Source organism: Cercospora kikuchii (assembly GCF_019650295.1).
Source record: "Cercospora kikuchii DNA, contig_00005, whole genome shotgun sequence".
Taxonomy (NCBI): Eukaryota; Fungi; Ascomycota; class Dothideomycetes; order Mycosphaerellales; family Mycosphaerellaceae; genus Cercospora; species Cercospora kikuchii.
The window spans coordinates 926613-944873 of NW_025408586.1; the positions used below are offsets into that span (position 1 = coordinate 926613).

The 18261-nt window shown below is 51.8% G+C and overlaps 9 protein-coding genes across 9 annotated transcripts; 3 read left to right on the forward strand and 6 right to left on the reverse strand.

Moving 5' to 3' along the window:
- Positions 1-578: 578 nt before the first annotated feature.
- On the reverse strand, positions 579-3932 carry CKM354_000815200 (uncharacterized protein; the record flags this gene model as incomplete). The annotated part of the gene is made up of 2 exons (XM_044803520.1): positions 579-3463; positions 3512-3932. 2 exons carry the CDS (start codon positions 3930-3932, stop codon positions 579-581), a joined length of 3306 nt encoding a protein of 1101 aa, XP_044659455.1.
- A 734-nt stretch (positions 3933-4666) lies between these two features.
- Positions 4667-6483, forward strand: CKM354_000815300 (uncharacterized protein; the record flags this gene model as incomplete). The annotated part of the gene is made up of 3 exons (XM_044803521.1): positions 4667-5911; positions 5996-6326; positions 6386-6483. 3 exons carry the CDS (start codon positions 4667-4669, stop codon positions 6481-6483), a joined length of 1674 nt encoding a protein of 557 aa, XP_044659456.1.
- A 704-nt stretch (positions 6484-7187) lies between these two features.
- On the forward strand, positions 7188-7964 carry CKM354_000815400 (uncharacterized protein; the record flags this gene model as incomplete). The annotated part of the gene is made up of 1 exon (XM_044803522.1): positions 7188-7964. The coding sequence occupies one exon, from the start codon at positions 7188-7190 to the stop codon at positions 7962-7964; it is 777 nt and encodes a 258-aa protein (XP_044659457.1).
- A 67-nt stretch (positions 7965-8031) lies between these two features.
- On the reverse strand, positions 8032-8646 carry CKM354_000815500 (uncharacterized protein; the record flags this gene model as incomplete). Its single annotated transcript, XM_044803523.1, has 1 exon — positions 8032-8646. One exon carries the CDS (start codon positions 8644-8646, stop codon positions 8032-8034), a length of 615 nt encoding a protein of 204 aa, XP_044659458.1.
- A 1481-nt stretch (positions 8647-10127) lies between these two features.
- Positions 10128-10811, forward strand: CKM354_000815600 (uncharacterized protein; the record flags this gene model as incomplete). The annotated part of the gene is made up of 3 exons (XM_044803524.1): positions 10128-10338; positions 10414-10694; positions 10785-10811. 3 exons carry the CDS (start codon positions 10128-10130, stop codon positions 10809-10811), a joined length of 519 nt encoding a protein of 172 aa, XP_044659459.1.
- Positions 10812-11259: 448 nt separating this feature from the next.
- On the reverse strand, positions 11260-12116 carry CKM354_000815700 (uncharacterized protein; the record flags this gene model as incomplete). The annotated part of the gene is made up of 3 exons (XM_044803525.1): positions 11260-11463; positions 11529-11854; positions 11909-12116. The coding sequence occupies 3 exons, from the start codon at positions 12114-12116 to the stop codon at positions 11260-11262; spliced, it is 738 nt and encodes a 245-aa protein (XP_044659460.1).
- A 1262-nt stretch (positions 12117-13378) lies between these two features.
- Positions 13379-14086, reverse strand: CKM354_000815800 (uncharacterized protein; the record flags this gene model as incomplete). The annotated part of the gene is made up of 1 exon (XM_044803526.1): positions 13379-14086. One exon carries the CDS (start codon positions 14084-14086, stop codon positions 13379-13381), a length of 708 nt encoding a protein of 235 aa, XP_044659461.1.
- Positions 14087-15224: 1138 nt separating this feature from the next.
- On the reverse strand, positions 15225-16360 carry CKM354_000815900 (uncharacterized protein; the record flags this gene model as incomplete). Its single annotated transcript, XM_044803527.1, has 2 exons — positions 15225-15489; positions 15552-16360. 2 exons carry the CDS (start codon positions 16358-16360, stop codon positions 15225-15227), a joined length of 1074 nt encoding a protein of 357 aa, XP_044659462.1.
- Positions 16361-16846: 486 nt separating this feature from the next.
- Positions 16847-17898, reverse strand: CKM354_000816000 (uncharacterized protein; the record flags this gene model as incomplete). The annotated part of the gene is made up of 2 exons (XM_044803528.1): positions 16847-17695; positions 17755-17898. The coding sequence occupies 2 exons, from the start codon at positions 17896-17898 to the stop codon at positions 16847-16849; spliced, it is 993 nt and encodes a 330-aa protein (XP_044659463.1).
- Positions 17899-18261: the final 363 nt, after the last annotated feature.

An 18261-nucleotide genomic window follows, 5' to 3' on the forward strand; every position in this document is an offset into this window, starting at 1 on the left:
AGAATTGAGGTATTGGTCTCTTGTGTAGTAGAGCCGACCATAGAAGAACGTGCATAGTGGTTTCTCTCTTGTGCAGCGCCTCGCATTATACTGTTTGACTGGTCATCAATTAAGCTCTCTCCGCAGCTGGAGAATGGCTCGATGAAGACTGTATTTGCTGCAAGCCATAACCGTGGCTACCTCTGAATGCAACGACCTCTGGGTGCAAGCGCCTAACTAGATTGGCTCTCTCGATCCATGAAACGCTTTGCTGATTGGCTTAGCGACCTGCGTTTGCACTCACAGGTAGTTGCATTCAGAGGTAGCCACGGTTACTTGGTCCATGATCCAATCGATGATATAGTCGAAGAACGTCAGTCCGATCGTGGATTCTCTTCGGTCTTTCCAATGTCAGAGAATGGTGACAAAGCTGGGAGCCCGGGTGCAACATTGCGCTCGACATAATCGCTGCGAAGCGGAGAACCTGACTGCACTTCGATTGCAAGTCCCTGCTTTCCAAAAACAGGTCGCTGGATTAATCTTCCTCGCGATTTACAAAATATGCCTGCTAATCTCCTCGCCTTGCTCAAAATCACCTGCTATAAGCTTATGAATTCAGAGAACACGGCATCCTCTGCCGAGAAGCAGTCGTCGGATGTGAGTTCGAGCTTTTGGCAGTAGCCACCACAAGTCTCTCCAGGGGCCGTACATCCGCAACACTCGGCCTGGACGGAGGCGCCTTTGTCCAGCAGTAGCGTTGCGACGGACACATGGCCGTGGCTTAATGCCACCTGGAGAGCCGTTTGTCCATCGAACTCGGCATCAACGTACGCGCCGTGGTCAAGCAGCAGCGCCACGATGGATGCATGACCGTGTCTCGCAGCTACGTGAAGAACTGTCTCACCACTGAAAACGCCGCATGCGTTGACGTCAGCACCTCGCCCAAGCAATAGCTCTGTAAGAGTCAATCCGAGGGTTTGGCCCGGGAAGTTAGCTGCTTCGTGGAGAGCAGTACGCCCGAATGCGTCAATGTTGTTGATATTTGCGCCGCAGTCGAGTAACTGTTCGACGCACTCTACATTGGCCCTTTTCACGGCAACGTGGAGTGCGATGCGGCCTTTGTAAACTTCCCTATTCGAGCCATCAAGAAGCGCGCCTCTGTCTTTGATGGGTTTGATCAATGACGGCTCGTTATTGTAGGCGGCCTCCAACAGAGCATTCTGAACCTTGCGAGGTTCTTTCGAAGTGGAAGAAGTAATGTGGTTCTCGCCACATGGTAAACAGTCCACCAGACATCTGGCAAAACCCCAGTTGGAGTGACTGATGGCCCAGATCAGGGCATCGTCGCCAGAATCTATTGTTTGGAATTTTCCAAATCCTGGGTCTTCGGTAGCCTGTACAAGCAGAGATGACCAATGTTCGCCCAAAAGCACTTTTAGAACAGGAGCGGCGCCTCTCGCAAACGCAGATACAGCCGGGTATATGTACGTGTTACCCTCACATCGAGACCAGAATTGGCGTGGCGAAACTTCTCCCATCAACCTCGGACATCCTTCTGTCGCATAGACATAGGCTGCTGTTGTAGTGACTACGCAGTAGGGTGAGGAGGCATGTTCCACTCTGAAGATGTTCGTTTTACGGATCCAGCTATCCAGATCCAAGGTATCTGTCAATCTTGGCCGCGCCAGCTCCTCAGCACATTGGTCGGCGTGATATAGTATGCCCCTCAAGCAATACTCGAGGAAAGGGTATGTATCGGAGATCTCTTTCTGTAAGAGGATCATCTTGTACTTGACGTTGTCGAGTTCTGGGATGACGTCTACAAATGAAGACAAATCAGCTGTAAAGTAGTTCAAGCAACATGTGCTCAGTCGATCGTGGCTGTAACTGCGCAGGTCTTGCCCAACAAATTCTGGCCACATTTCACAAAGGCCGCCGTCTTTGACCAAGTAATCACGAACCGATTCATGGATGAATTGCACCGTAGACCTTGTTGCCGATTCAATGACCTCGGCAAGTCCTTTGGATGAGCTAGCCACAAAACGGTCCATGTCGTCTGCAGTCACGAACTCTTGATCCCACGGTTCTGGAATCCATGTACCACCGCCTTCCGGCTGGTCGTGTAGTCCAGCTTCCATTGCGAAATAGAATTCCTCTCTGGCCAAGGGTCTCTCAGCGAACAAAATCCACTGTAAGCATAACAATAAATCTGTCATGTTTTCGCCGTCTTTCCTGAGCAAATCCTGGAAAAGCTGGGTAAGTCCTGCCGGTATTTCCTTTAGTCGCTTCTTGATATGTCGCATACGTCCACTCGACTTCTCCTTGTTTAGAATGTCAACAACCAAGGCAGCCCACAAGAAAATGCCATTCGCCTTTATGAGTACGTCCGTTTGTATCTCGCGAGCTGCCTTGCTGTTGCCAAGTCTCAGGCGACCCTGCACGAACTTCTTCAGATCATCTGCATGTCCATTCTGACGTTCTAGAATAATACAGGAACCGTAGTTAATGACAACTGTTGGATAGTGGCGACTCGCAAAACAGATGTCGACCCGGCTGTCGCACGTGCCTGGTTCATGGAGTGTTTCAAAAAATTCGACCATATCTTGAATCTCATTTACGTCGCATTCATCGAGTGCATCAATGAATATTTTGAGTCGCCGATTACGCATGGTCCGTGTGGCCTTCACGAGCAGGTTCTGAAGAAGTGGGGTGGTCCAGTTTGGAGACTGAGATTCGGCTTCCGTTACAAATGTCAAGTCATCGAGCACACTTGGCAGATCCGGCAGCTTGCTAAGAAGCTGAAAGGCGAGAGATCGATACATGCCGAGTGCGCACTTCTCTAACATAACGCCGCGTGCGTTAAAAAAGAAGGACAGAACAAGCTCGTCGTCCCGCTTACATTCCAAAGTACGAACAAGTGCGAACTTCATGATCGTCGACTTTCCGGCTCCTGGCTTTCCTGCGATCCAGAGTATGCCCTGTTGTTGATTGAATTTGTCTCTCGCGTTCCAAGTTATGTAATCTGGATCTTGTAAAATCCACTCACAAGTCGCGAGCTGCGCATCTTTGATGTTCATGCGCCGAGCGTCCATCTGTTCGAACGGTAAAGACTGGAGCAAGTCATTTCGCCTCCCTAGTTGCTTGGTAACGTCGAGGCCTGGTGTAATGTGTCTGGAAGATTCGAGCTCGTGCCTCAGACGGACGAAGGCATGATCTCCTTCACCGTACATCGGGGGAAGGAACACCTTGAAGAGGCCGAACAGACAGTAGGCTTTGTCTTCGCTCCTGCTGGTCTCACGATTGGCGGCCCACCTCAAGCGTTCGTTGATTGAGAAATCCAAAGGCGAAGCTCCACTGAGTACTGGTACGGGAATATTTGTAATATCGGCAATCAGATGCTTTAGATCTTCTCTGGTTCCGAGACGATGACCGTCGCGCGACCAGAATACGACTTGCTTTGGAGCAATCAGTTCCTGCAGCGTCCCTTGAGTGTGTAAGCTAAGCATTGGCGGTTGGACAACAAGACACTCACAGCCGCGAGTAAACCACCTGCTCCTCCGAAATGCGCGCTCCCAATCGGAGTGTGAATCGCCACCGTGCTGTCGTTTTAGTGCCGTAACGTCGTGCAGGTACACATAGCAGACCACCGCCTGCTCATACCAGCGGTACATAGACAAGATAGATTCAGAGAGCTCGGCGCTATCCGTTCTGTTGATACAGCACGAGTCGACCCAGAAGTGATGCAGGTCATCTTTCTTCGCCTGTTGCCCGCAGAACAGGATCTTAGCGTAGCCTGGCTTCTTCTTTGCAGCATCATTGTTCAATTCTTGGTAGAGGACTTCCTCATCGCTCGTGAGCCATGTGTGAGAGAGAATAGCGTAAGGCGGCCGCTTGTCGTTGGCGTAGTTGCGTATCGTCAGCGCACCGCCGTCAGTGAATTGCAGCAGACGCATTCCGCCACCGTGTCGGATAGGCTACATGTGTGCAGCACCTGGCCCTGTTTCATACGCGCGGCACAGTGAAGAAAAAGACTGCCGTGGAGACGCCGGGCAATAAGGTATTGGAGTTGGGAATTCGCACATGTTCCGAATGCTGCGATCGAGTTGCGGCTCGTCTGAGTCGGCTGAGCAGTGCTCAGCCACTCATCCTTCCACCATGCATTGGCGAGGCGCCTCTCCCAGTGAAGGACACCAAGAAGAGGAGTGGGAAAATGGACATTCCCCGCGGAGGTTCGCAGCTGCCAACATGCGCTGATCGAGGATGGCTTTTGGGCTGCGTGTAATTCTAGAAATGCTTTCAAAGTATGGCAAGAATCAGCAGAGGCAGTGGAGGTGGTGTGTGTAGATGGCTCGTGCTGCATTGGAGACATTTCGGCTCGAGCTCCCAACGTCATCGTGGAGCGACCAGGATAGCTCGTCCTCACGAACGATCATCGACCTGCTTTTTGACAGGTCCACTTTGTACAACCACACACGCCGATCTCCGCACTGCACATTCAAGAAAGCCATCTACCCGAGCGCGAGAGCCACAACCCTGGGCAAGGCCATTCGAGGCGTGATTGACAGAAGCACGGCATAGAGCGCAACTACGCGCGTCGGAGAGCTCTGTCAGCACGTGGGCGTGTCGGACCATCGCCAGATCCACCAGCACCAATTCGCTGCCTCACTCTACACCGACAGAAACAGCCATGGCGTCCACAAATGAGACTTCACCTCTCCTCCCCACCACCAGTTCCTCCTCCGCCTCCGCGCCGCGACCGACACCTGCCAAACCAAAGCGCAATGTCACCTTCAACTCGACCATTTCTACAGCCTCTCCTCCCAATCGACAACGACCGACACCCTTATCCTCTACTCCACCCTCTCACGCTCCCAACAATGGCTTCGGGTCCTCCGCCATCGATTCCAAACAGAGCACGCTCTCCGCGCTGAACAGCAAACTGCGAAGACGAAACTCATCCGGCGCTGCGATCCAAATGCCCAACCTCAACCCAGCCAGCAAAATCGGCCCTCAACGCACAACGCGAACAGCGTCAAAACTCAAACTCCTTCCTAACCCAGACGTTGGTGACGATGGGCCCGAAGAGGAAAGCGGACGAGACGTCTACTCACAATTCACGCGCATCAAAGACCCTACTGCGCGTCGAGATGCCGCGCGATTGGGCAAAGAGGATCGCCAGCGGTTACCGCGCGTCACGGCTTATTGTACAGCTTCGAGCTACCGGATCGAGGAGCTGATGCGATTTCTGAAGGGGAGGACGAAGACAAAAGGCGCGAATCCGAAACTGTTTGACGAATGTTTGTACTCGCCGTATTCGTACAAAAAGGATGATTTAAGGCCGAGATCACCTGGAGGGTTGAAGAGGGCGTCTAGTGGTGGTAGCGGCAATAACGAAGGTTCAGTGCTGTTCGAGGAAGAGGATCCAGAGGTGGTGCACAGTCAGCGCATTAGGAGGTTTAGTGATTCGGCGATTGAGGTTGACGAGAACGCGCGAGAGAGGAGAGAGGATCTGATCGATCTGAACAATGGTGCTGGGTCTTCGGCTGGTAATGGTGAGCCTCCGATACCGACTGCATCCTCAAGTACGGAGATCTCGAGAGCGGCGGACGACGGGGAACTCGGAACCGGAACCTCGATCGAACGCGATCCGGAAATGGATATCACGGTGCATATCCCGGAAGTCTTCCTCTTCGAGTACGGCGTTGTGGTCATATGGGGAATGTCAGTAAAGGAAGAACAGAGATTCTTGAAAGAGATCTCCAAGTTCGAACAGGAAAAGTTGGGAAAAGATGATGTGCAGACGGAGGAATTCAACTTTTACTACACGAGGGAGTATCAGGCACGGATATACAATGATTTCATATCATTACGCGAGAAGAGGAACTACATGACCAAATTGGCCATCAGTCATGCTTTGGCGCAGTCGACAAAGGTATGTGTCTCTGCGTTGTATGAGCAGAACTGCGAGCTGGAGGTGGAAACGAAGCAGGACTTACTAACATTCTTCTTCTCCCAGACCTCACTCTACGAAGACCTGCTCGATGCCACTATAAGCACGACTCAGACAATCCCCTCACAAATCGCTTCTACTGGCCGCATTCAAATGACACGGAAAGAAATCAACATGCAAATCGGAGAGCTTTTCATCTTGCGGATCAACATCCATCTTCAGGGTTCCGTGCTCGATGCTCCTGAGCTCATGTGGGCGGAGCCCCAGCTCGAACCCGTATATGTTGCTGTGAGAAGCTATCTGGAGATGGATCAAAGAGTGGCGTTGTTGCAGGAGCGAGTGGGTGTCATTGCGGATTTGTTGGCAGTGTTGAAGGATCAGTTGAGTCATACACATGGTAAGTTCTGACCTTTCATGTTCGATATGCGTGATATGGCTGACTCTGTTGTGCTCTAGGTGAATATCTGGAATGGATTGTGATCGTCCTCATCGCAGCTGAGATCCTGGTCGCGGCGATCAACATTGTGGTGGACTTGTATGCTGGCGTGGATTAGACTCGAGTATGGGATTCCATTTGCGCTGCGGGAGGGGTCAAAAGGGAAGTGCAAAGTTGAGCTTCAACGCAGTAAGATTGTATCTACGGAGCATGTACTTCATTGCGCGAGAAGATTGTACGAGCAGTGAGAGAGATGATGGACTTGTAATGATGCGGCGTGCACTGTACGTTTGAGCAGTGTGTGGACGAAGAGAAGAAGAAGAGGGCATTGTGCATACAGTTTATATATCCATGCATGTGGCAGACAGGAGCTGTACAAAAATGGGACTTCGCAAGGAGGACATTTTCTGGAGATCAAGCATATTTTCCTCGAGTGCGGTGAGATGTAAGCACGCCCTTGCTACAGGTTCATCAATTCTCTTCTATTATATCTGGCCAAGGGATAAATGTAGCCATGCGTGAACTGGTTGCCAAGCATGAAGCTCTGTTCTACTTAAGCTTTGGTCGTGTTGCTTGGACATCTCCCGTCTGGCATCGACCAGCAACCACACCTCGCGCTTCATACCATCGCACGTATTGCTGAATGTCGTGGGAGTAGATGGTGCGTGAGAGGTAGGTCGGTCCTGCACTAATCTCTCACAGCAAGCTGTCAAAACATTCTTTCCTCAAGAAATTTTTCCCTCTCTTATCTCGTCGACCTCCATTTCACGACATTCGTCTTGAGTTTTGCTCAAGTCTGCCACAGCAACACATTTTACCGTGATGGCCTCCTCGGCAAACGACGAATGGACTCCTGTGCCTTCTCGCAAGGGCAAGAAGTCGCGACCTTCACAAGCTCAACCTCTCAGCCACGGGCTCGCCAGTGCTCCTCCACCTGTTTCCCGCGATCTCACTATTTCGGACATTAAGCGCGATTTCGAGACGAAGCTGAAGCAGTGGAGGAAGACAGAATGTAGGAAGCAGCTACTAAAACTGGTCGAGTGGGTTTTGGATGTCAGAGGTTCGGAGAAATTAGAGAGGTTCGTCTGCCTGGGCAGTGGGAGTCTGAGTCGGGACAATGTGGAATGTAGAAGGAGGACCTTGTGGCAGACTGTGGTATTTTGGGATTTCATGGAGTATGTGAGAGGGCAGCAAGATGAGGGAGAAGAGGTGGAGAGAGAAGGAGATGTGTGGGTTAGTGATCCAGCATACACGGAACTGGATCGAGAATATTTCAAGACGCTGGGAGTGGAGGTGGTGGATGTCGACAAAAATGCGATGGGACTGGGTGAGGTGAAACAACATCTCGGAGAAGGAACAGTGTTGTTCGAGCCATTTGTGGATATGAACGCGGACATGATGAGGGATTTGGTTGAGCAGGATGCTGGGATCTATGTTGGCAGCTCTGTGGGAGGGCTGCAGAAGAGAGGAGGTGAATTGGGTGAGCTGGCGAAGAAGTTCGGCTCGAACAGGGTGATGAGGAAGTTCCCGGTTTTCGAGATCGATCCGAATGTCTTTGACGGGATGGAAATCTACTGGAAAGAGGAATCCGATGATTGAGCGATGACCCTCGAGGCCTGAATCATACCAAACATGCAACCTACAACTGACACACCTCCCCCGAACTCTACTTCATGAGATCCTCTGGCTTCAGCATACCAGTCTTGAGCATAGCAACAAGCGCTGCGCTCGGGTCCGAAGAGATCTCTGTCCTTGAAATCCTGATCTGCCCTCCTTCCTCCCGGAACGCAAACTTGAATGCAGAAGGAATGGCGCCATCCCAAGTCTTTCCGCTAGGATCTGCGATATTGTGGCCCTGGCCTGGAACTTGAAGTTTCCAGAACAGGGTCGCAAGACCTGTGAGCTCCCACGTATTCGACCCTGTCTGGACAGCTGTGGCATAAGTTGGGGAGTGCAAGTGTTCCTTGAAAGGAGCATAGAGTTCCTTGCTTATAGCCTCCCAAGATGCATCACCTCCGTTGCGGACTTCGCCGGTGGATTTGACGAGCACGTCTGGTGTAGCTTTGGTCAGAATTGATCGACGGGTTTGCGAGGAGACACTGTACTTACGATCATCCGACATCCATTTGGAGCGCTCAGCTGGTTTATCGAATAGCTTGCCATCTATTGCGGTCTTGGTGTAAGTCTCCAGCCATCCCATGGCGGGGTGCTTTCGGCTAGTGTCGTTCCAACTGCCATTATGGACATAGACTGGTTCGGTAGGGTAAGCTGTGGTTGCCATTCTGGATTCGATTCTGATTATGCCCGCTGCAAAGGCTGTGCGTCTCCGTCTTCTATACCGAGAGCAAGATGGTTCCTCTTATGCCTCTTGGGCCACGTCTTACACCCCGCAAACAGGGCGCCTCGAATCCTTTGGTGCCATTGGTCTTCGATGCGACGACATGTGTAGACGTCGGAGCCACCGAGAAACATCAAGCCTGCAGAAGCCTTCCACGACGTTGTGCCAATATCATTGGCACGACCTCAGCACGCGCACGCCACGTGCAAGCAGAAAGCTTGAGAGTTTTGGCATTCAGGCATCTGGAACTTGGAAGCTGAGCGAGAGGCTTGAGGCTGAAGTCTCAGCTGATGTTTTGGACCAATGGGTCGCGGCGACTTTGCTTGAGGTCTTCACCAGTCGACGTGGTCGACATGCTCTTTGCTGAGTTTTGTGCGATCGTTCCACGCACGTTCACGTGGTTGCAGACTATCATGGACAAGATTGCTTTGTGGCCGGGCATGGGGAGCAAGGAGGCTTGAGCAGACCCTGCGCCTCGCCAAAACGCCTTCTCCACGCCACGCTCGATTCATATCTCAAGGCGAGGCAAAAGAGTCCACAGCTACTGGCTCGAACGACTTTGGTGGGGTTCGCGACAATGACGACCTTGCCGTCAGTGATTTCTGGCTTGGGGTCATCGAACGATTGCTTGTCGCGCTGCCTCACAAGGAACGCGGGCAATGGCCGAACAGCCGCTCACCGCTGAACGTGCCTACCATCTGATCAAGATCGAAGATTCCTCGGGTCGCTCACAGGTATGGAGCACTCGACCCGAACCACAGACCCAGGCCTAACGAAAATGGCTCCTTTATACCACTTCTTGAATGCATGTCCCCAGCGTTTTATGCAGCGCAAAACGTTTACTCACTTCGATGCACCTTGATGGCCAATACCACCACCTTCGCAGGCATCGTTGGCTTGCTGCTCGAAGTCCCAGCTTGATGGACTTCTCATGAACGCAGTCGCCAGAGTGCTTACTGCTCACTGCATTAGTGACACGAGAGCAATGCGACCACTTTAAATTGTTCTTGCTCTCTGTAAATCCTGGGTTATCCTGAGGCCCGCGAAAAACGAGTCGATTATTCAACTTTGCAACTCCGAGCGTATCGAGGAATACCTATTCACATTGGAAGGTGCACAATGGCGAAGGCGATCTATGCAGAATTAGCAAGACGTAAGCTTTTCTAGCCCCGTGAACGTCCAACCGGAAGGTCAAAACGGCCAGCTCAAGTATTGAATATCGACGAGCTTCTTGCTGTCATATTTACACTCTGATGAAGTTGGCCGAGGCCTCAATGCTTGCCCGATCGACCCCACTTAGAGCTTCGATCATTCATATCCACAAGCACACCACTGACTTTGCGTGCACGACCAACGGTTGCCTAACATAGTAGTATACAAAATATACATCAACTGCCAATAACACTTCCACTAAACAACGAACGATGGCCGATGCATCAAGCGCTCACGATCACGATCATGCCCACCCGCCTCCAGCTCCCGAAGATGCCTGGAAGACCTCAGGCGTCCGTGTAATTCCTTCCGACTCCCTTGAGCCAGTAGGAGGGCAACATATGACACCAGGAATGGACCGCGCAGCCGCCATAAACTTCGCGAGAGTAGGAGCTCAGAAACTCTGGGCTGGTACAGTCCACAGTAAGCCTTACTCCCTCCACATCTCCCCAAAACCATAAACCACAAGCAAATCATACTAAACACTCATCCCTCCAGTCCACGCAAACGCCAAAACCGGAGCCCACCACCACGGCCACCTGGAATCCGTAATCTACGTCCTCAAAGGCCGCGCTCGCATGCGATGGGGCGAGAAACTCGAATTCACTGCTGAAGCTGGTCCAGGAGACTTCATTTATGTTCCTCCTTATGTTCCTCATCAGGAGATCAATGCGAGTGCGGACGAGAAATTGGAGTGTGTTTTGATGAGGAGTGATAGTGAGGCGATTGCGGTAAATTTACCGGATGTGGAGCCTGTGGAGAAGCCGGAGACTGTGAAGGTACGTTTTGAGTAAAGCGGACAGGATGGGAGGTGGAAGAGTGATGTTGTATGTGCCTGAGTCTGATGTGCTGACTGTTCTTCTCTGCAGTGGATCGATCCGACGCATCCAGAGTAGTGGGAAGATGAACTAAGATATAGCTTGGCGCTATTATGATGCATGTGAAAGAGGTGCATTCACTTCGATCAAAAGTTGAGCGATTTCAGGGAGGACGGAGATATGGGTCTCCTTGTGCAGTGCAAGTAGTTATGCTTCTCCCCCGTGGCCATATCAATTCGGAATTCAGACATTGCACAACAATTGAAGATTAGTTTTCGAACTTGTTAAGTCTCTATTAACGCATAACTTGAAATCTGCGACTGTGACTGCTTGATGCCCCAAGTTCTGTAATAGTGAAAACAAACATGCACGACCTCCAACAGCGCCGTGCCGAGTTCCTTCCGGGATATCATTTTGGGCGGCCGGCCCACACGTCCCGTGGCCCTATGCTTTCAGGTATGCACAAGAAGAAGTAAAAGAGAGTCATGATCGTCGTATTTCTTGTCGCTGGTCGATAGTCGGATTTTTATAATAAGTGGTACATGAACAAGGAGACCATCGCGGCGATTGATAGTGCTCCGGAGGGTAACGCTGAACTCGAGGCGCCTGCTGTGAGGGCTTGTGTTGTGAAGTATTTGTTGAAGCCGAGATTTGTGCTGTTGTAGCAGTTTTGTGGGGTGACTTCCTTGATTTCTTCGTCGTCGGGCTCAACGAGTGTTATGTCGACGCACTATATGGAGCTCTGGGTCAGCAATCCTGTGCGGCTGAAGCTACTTTCAAAAGTCCAATACTCACGCTGTATAGTGCTGCGCCGTGTTGCGCGGTTTCTATCACTTGTAATGTGATATTTTGGCCAACTGTGAGATTCAAGCTTGCCGGAAAGCGTACTTGTGGCAGACAAAATTGTCCGTTGTATTGTAGATTGTCCGGGCCCGTCACCTCGAAAGGTCCTACGACGGGATGTGACATGTTCGGTGGTGCCACTTGCCCTTGGGCGATTATCCCGATGTTCACGTAGAATAGTGCTTTCTTGTGTCCTGGAAACCATCCGGGCTGTACTGATAATGCTCCTCCTCCTACTGGCCATTTTGTCCGATTTTGTGCTTGAGGAAGTCCACCGCCTGTCATCAGTCATTAGCCATGGTCTGTCGCAAGGCGCAAGACTGTCCACCTACATGGATACATCCACTGCATGCCAAAGGGAAACTCATATTCCCCCGTGCTGTTGTTGTAGTCTATGCCGATCGTGTCGATGTTGTTCTGAGGCAGCTCGCCAGTGGTGTGTAGATTGTTCCCTCGCCATCCCGGATATGTGATCACAGTGTGCGCTGCTGCAAGCTGGACAGTCGCAGCTGCCACTAACAGCGAACTGAAGCCATACATGTCTGGTATGCAAGTATGCGACCACTCTCTGAAGCTCTTTCAATGCGACTCCTCGCTTGTCCGTTTCCTGTGGAGCATGCAACCGGCGCGGGCTCGTCGATGATAGCTGCAGGCGGTAAATATGAAACAGGCAGAGAGGCAGGCGTACAGAAGGTCAGCGCGTACAGATGGCAAGAGAGTGAGACTAGGAGGAAGGATGGCTGCGGAGTGTACTATGTTAACCTACAGAGCGTGCGTAAGGCGGCCCAGGGCAAGTCTGCGTGAGCCGGAAAGCCTCGAATCGTGGAGTGATAGGCGCCTGCAGTGAGAATGCCACATCCTGTGCATCCCACGAGCGTGGTGGCGACCCTTGGCACATATAGAAGGGCTGGTTGGTAGAGATGCGGCACAGCACATTTGCCGCTAGGATGAAAGCAGGTATTCGCTCGTGATCGAGAAGCCAGGCTTGTGATCCGACGAGCGACAGGGTGCAATTCCTGCACCATCCTGCACGCGAGTGGTGCCCTGCGCTACACGTCCGCTGCGTGTGGTGCAGTCGAGAGGGAGACTTTGCCGTTTCAGCTCGCTGTAAGCGCCCACATTTAAGCTTCCGCTGTGGAGCATGAGATGGCTGGCCAATGAGCGTTGCTTGCCGCTCTCTTCACCACATCGACTCCACCTGCGAGCATTGACCGACTGGTGCGCAAATCTGGGAGACGGTCAGAACATCGATATGACGTGAAGAGTGGCCCGATGGACTGACTGCCGACATGAGATATACCTTTTCTCCGGCATCGAGCTACGGAGGTCTCAGATGCTTCCAACAGAATGTTGAGCAGGAACAGGATCAGCTGCATGTTATTAGGCGTCTGCACAACAGTAAGCACAGCTCGCCTGAAAGACAGCGACTGCGGCGAACACGCAAGCTTCCTCGGTGCCGCTCTGCTGTGGTCGTTATGCCATTATTGAAGCCATCAATGCATCTATTGAAGTCTGTCAATCGCGCGCCTGTTAGTATCTTGACGAAAGCGCGCTATGCAATGCCAGCGCCGCCAACAGAGCGCTTCGCAAAGGTATAGATCAAGCGCTAAAGACCTTGGCGAAGGATTCAGATCTTCAAATTCTGCAGGAAAGCATGTAGCTGTCCGGCTGTAGCTATGTAAAGGAGATCTTCGTAAGTCGTCAGACATCTACAACCATTCACAGTCTTCATGATAATTTCATCTACAGTCTGATCAACAGTCTTCCATATGTGTCTCATCTTGGCGACACAATGATATTTTCTATTCCTCAGTCCAGTGCTTGTCACCAATTCTGACGAAATCTTCCTCATTCGAAGCTCTCATCTTGAAGATGCCAGAAAGAGCTGATCTCATCCGATTGCCAAATTTGTCTGCTTGGCGTGCGGGTTCTGCTGCATCGTCGCTCTTCGTTTGACGTGAGCCGTGCGATTTCGTCGTAGGCCTGGTCGACATTGTGCCCGGAAGTACTCTGATTCCAGAAGGATCCTCATCTGAGTTCACGTCCGTGTGATCCAGTGACTTGCCACGTGTGCTATCCGGCGGCGTCAATGGTGGCGCCGGTCCACCGGGAATCCTGACAGGGCTCACGAGGCCAGACCGTGAGGCGGCCGTGCTCATCGTAGGCGCGAAGTCCAGCGGTGTCTCGTATGGCGCTGGTTGGCCAGCACTCCAATTCTTGCCATGTGGCTCAACGGGCGATCCTTCACTGATGGAATGGTACTTGCGGGAGTGCTGCTTGGGACTTGGCTCCTTTTTGCTTGCATCACGTCCAGAAACACTGTTGCTGCGGGCGGTCCATAAGGCGGGCAGAGCATGACGTTCTGCTGCTGAGAGCTCGTTTGCAGTACCTGCGTCGGCGAATGGCACTTGCTTAGTAGCGGCTCGTTCCCAGGGTGGAGTGCCAGTGTCTTGTCTTCTTGGTCCTGCCGCGTGGTGGCTGGTGGCCTGTGGAGACGTCTCTCGTTCCATGGCTCGTGCCAAGTATGTGACTGCTCATGCAGAGCGGCCAACGTAGCATTCGATATTGCGGGAAGGGAGACCTGACCAGCAGGAAATGTGGCTTATAGTGACGGACGTCGAACTCGGAGTTCTTTGCGACAAAGTGAGACTGAAAGAACGCCCTAGCTGTTCCTTCAGCTAAGCGAACAAATGTAAGAATGCACAAGCACTCGGGACCCGCACACCTTGCAAAGGTGGCGAGCGAGTGGTGGTTCAGGTATCATCGACTGGCCGGCTCGCCTGGCTGTATATGAACACCGCAATGCCTGGCATGATGCCTGTCCGGAGGAAGCGCGCCATGGCAAGCTATTTGCAGGTCGGGATCAGCTCTGCTGCACTCGCTAGTGCAGAGTGCCGGTATGGATGAGGTCAGGCTACCTTCAGCTGCATACGAGCAATATACATCTTGGAGCCTAGGACCAGAGAGGCAGTGCTCTGCACGGCGGCAGGCTCGTTGGGCGCTCAAGTCGTCTGCGGCCTCTCATCATTGATGAAGCAGGTACACGCGCGAATGTTGCAGTGCCGCCGTCGTACTCGTGGCACGCGACAGTTTGAGGGACAACAGGCGCTTGCTGCAGCAGTTTGTGATCATGGCAAGGAAAGGAAAGATCAAGCTCGCGTAGCCGCTGGAGTTGGAGCTGGAGTGAACCTGTGGACCCGCGCTAATTTTCGTAGACCAATCACGATGCTAAATTCCGGGATCCTTGCCGCCGAACAGGGAGACGCAAAAGCACGAAGTTCGCCCTCGAAATGTTCTACATATATGTGATGCCTCTGCAGAAGCTCGCTGATCTGGCAGCAGATGGTGCAAACTATCAGTTCAAGAAAATGCAATAGCCTTTCCATACGCCGCTCGAGAGCAGCAGATCTGCTGAGTACAGCGCTTAACGGAAAAGTCGCCATGTCTTGGAGCGAGACGAGCTTCAGCAGTGCCTGCTCTGCTATCACTGTGACCCTCGTGGTCTCATCACAATGTTCAAGGTTGTAACTCAGACAATGCGCCTCTTCCCAGCGCTGAGCACAAGCCTCATTGAACCAAGAGCTGACCCGACCAAGCATTGTCAAGCACTGCCCAGGAGCATGGCCTGGCTAGGTCACAATGCCCTAATCAGAAGATTCTCCTCATCCCACCCTTCCCAACATCTTCTTCACCTCTTACTATCTTCCCCATTAATGTCTCATCAACCTCATCTAATGCAGTATTCGACAAAACTTCCCACAGCTTCCTTTCAATTTCTGAGAATTGACAATGACACTTCGCAGCAAAAGCCCTTCGTAAACAAGAAGTAAGAGTCGGCGGCCTTGGAGCACCACAGCAAGGGAAGAAAGCTGTCTGCAAATAAGGCAGAGATGCGAGTTCGGTTTCTAGAGCTCTGCGATCACACTTGTCAGTGAATGGCCAGGCACAGCGTTGGGAAGAAATTTGAGCACATACTTCCTCGCCCACGATTCCTTCTTTTCTCCCTCGTCCTCTGTTTCATACAAGCCCTCAAACAAACTCCCATAAAACCCCACCCCAAATTTCAACCCCATCTCCTCACATACCATCTCCGTCTCCCTCATCTCAATTAATTTCCTCCTCCTCTCTTCTTCCTCTTTCGTCCCTCCTCCAAAACTCTCCCACCATCGATTACCTTCAATTTTCGGTAAAGTCTCAAGCAACCCACTCGCGCGTAATATGCGATTCTGCGCTAGAAGGGCCAGCAACATGCAAGCGAGACTTATAGCCGGCAGACCATTGAGCAGGGCGACTTTATGGCAGTAGGACCCTTGGTCTTGGAGGCGGTAGAGGAGGAGAAGGCCGGTTTTGTGGAGGGTGGACCAGCGGGGGTTGAGGAGCCAGAGGGTGGAGGAGGAGCAGGAGGGGCAGTGGTGGTGGGTGTGGGTGGCGGGATCACTCTTGTTGTTGGATCCGAGAGATGGGTACTTGTCGACGAGGTTTGAGAGGACCTGAAGGCGGGTGTGGTATGTTGAGAGGTTGGCGAATGTTGTGATTTGGTCCAGCGAAGGGAAGTAATTGGTTTGTTGTTTTTGGGGGATTTGATGGTGTGTTATTGAGCGTGTCAGGCTGTATTCGTGGGATTTGATGAGGTTGTGGAGGTTGCGAGAGGTGAGAATCAGCGAAAGGAGGGATTCTGGTGAATAAGAGATTTGAGGAATGATTTCAAGTAGCAGTTCGGGTGGAAGAGTCGCGAGTGAGGGGTGGCTTGAGGAATTTGATGCGGTAATCGTTTTGGCTGACATCTTGAACGAGGGTGGAAAGTATGTTGTATGCCTGTGATCAGGCTTCTTTGTCAACATATACTGTAGCAGTATGGCTCGTGACGAAAGAGCTCGGGCCATCAAGGTCCGGACTTTGATGGAGCGGTCTCCGATGACATGTATGGACATTTTGATGATAGCATTGCGTGCTGACTGTGACATTCTTGGAACCTGCTGTTGTAAGGCTGCATTGCTCTGCAGATACAGTCCGTGCGCTCGAAAGTTCTTTGTGAATGTGAGACGATTCATGCTTGGCATGGCAGATTGCATTCGAGACACGAAGGACGGACAGCACTTCTTGTCGACACGTCGTGTTTCCTGTTGTACGATTTAGGTCTTTGTTACCAGCCACGCAGTGGAGTCATGTATTTCGATACGTCGAGCTGTGAGCACTGTAATCTTGATAATTCGCCGAACAAGTAGACACGCGTTATGTACACTGACGTTGACCAGCAATCGCCAATCCTATCATTTCTTGATAAAGCCAACTCCTCCCACTATGTCGGAAAACTTCTGCTCGAGCTCCTGGAATAGGTTCAAGTCGCTGCCTCCGGAAAATGCAAGGACGCCAGTGATCGCAGTTATGAGATCCGGACCAGCGCTGCAGACTGCAGGACCCGCCGGAAATCCGTTCAACGCGTTCATAACAACAGCTTGAATGTTGGGGCTGTATGGTTCGCGGGCGTGTCCTGATGCGTCTGCGGGGCAGTACTGCTGAATGTACAGATTGATCACACCAGGCTCGAAGACGAAGGCTGTCGTGGTCGGAGTTATGATTTCATCGAATTGCGAGGCAATGATTGTGTAGCGAATTTCAGGCTGTGCGATCGGGCCAGTATTCAATGCAATGACAGCGGGTCCCTCTGGTCCAAGATCATCGCATGCACCGCAGCCCACGGCTTCGAAGAAATCGCCAATAAGACGTCGCGAAGTTTCTCCGAAAATGTAGGCCGCCTCGTAGATCCCGGAGATAGTTGTACCATGTGTAGGAGGGCCAACGGCAACGATACTTCTGATGTACGGCTGGAGGTATGGGTAGAACTTTGGCACGTAAAGTGCCATGAAAGCGCCCTCTGAGTGACCAACAATATCGACCTGTGACGCGCCCGTGCTGGCGAGTACTTTTAAGATGAAGGCTGCTACCTCTGCAGAGGATTGACTGATCGAGGTGACGCCACCAAAGTCGATTGGCAGCACACCAGGTAGAAAGGCGCCATATGTAGCTGAGAAGGTGCAGAAACCTTGAGTGCCAAGGAAGTCATAGAGAGCATTGATTCCAGTATATGCGTTGGCTAGAATCCCGTGCAGCACGATGACCTGATTCGGATGCCGTCAGCGTACTGGATAATCGGACTGGCTACCTGCTGTATGCGTACCGGGTTCGGATGAAAAGGACTCCGGCAGGCATAATTGTTGTGCGTAGCTGATGAGTCTTGCCTGCGTTGTATTGATGTCGCCGTGACCGTGTGGCTACCGAACAAGCACAACAACGCCGTAAGGAATGACCGCAAGAGTGCCATTGTGGCAGCTGAGGTGGCATCGTAACTACTCGCAGAGGAGATGTTTGCATTTTTGCAAAATCTCGTATCCTTTTGCGAAGAGCTTTGCACTTCTCAGCAGCGACTGCCGAGTTAGGTAGAAAAGAAATTGTCCAACAGGCATCCTGGTCTTGCACTGTGAGGGGGATCAAAGTATGTCGTAGCCAAGATGTGTACAGCGTCCGCTTTGGGCCATTTCCTGGTGTCGAGGTTGACAGGCTTGTAAGATGGCGGAACTTCATTGGGCGTCTGCTGTTTCTCGAGGTGGGTAAGTTCTGCACAGTTTAGCTGTATCGCGTGAGTGGGGTGCTCGCATCTGAACGTTTCTTCAAATACGCCTGATAA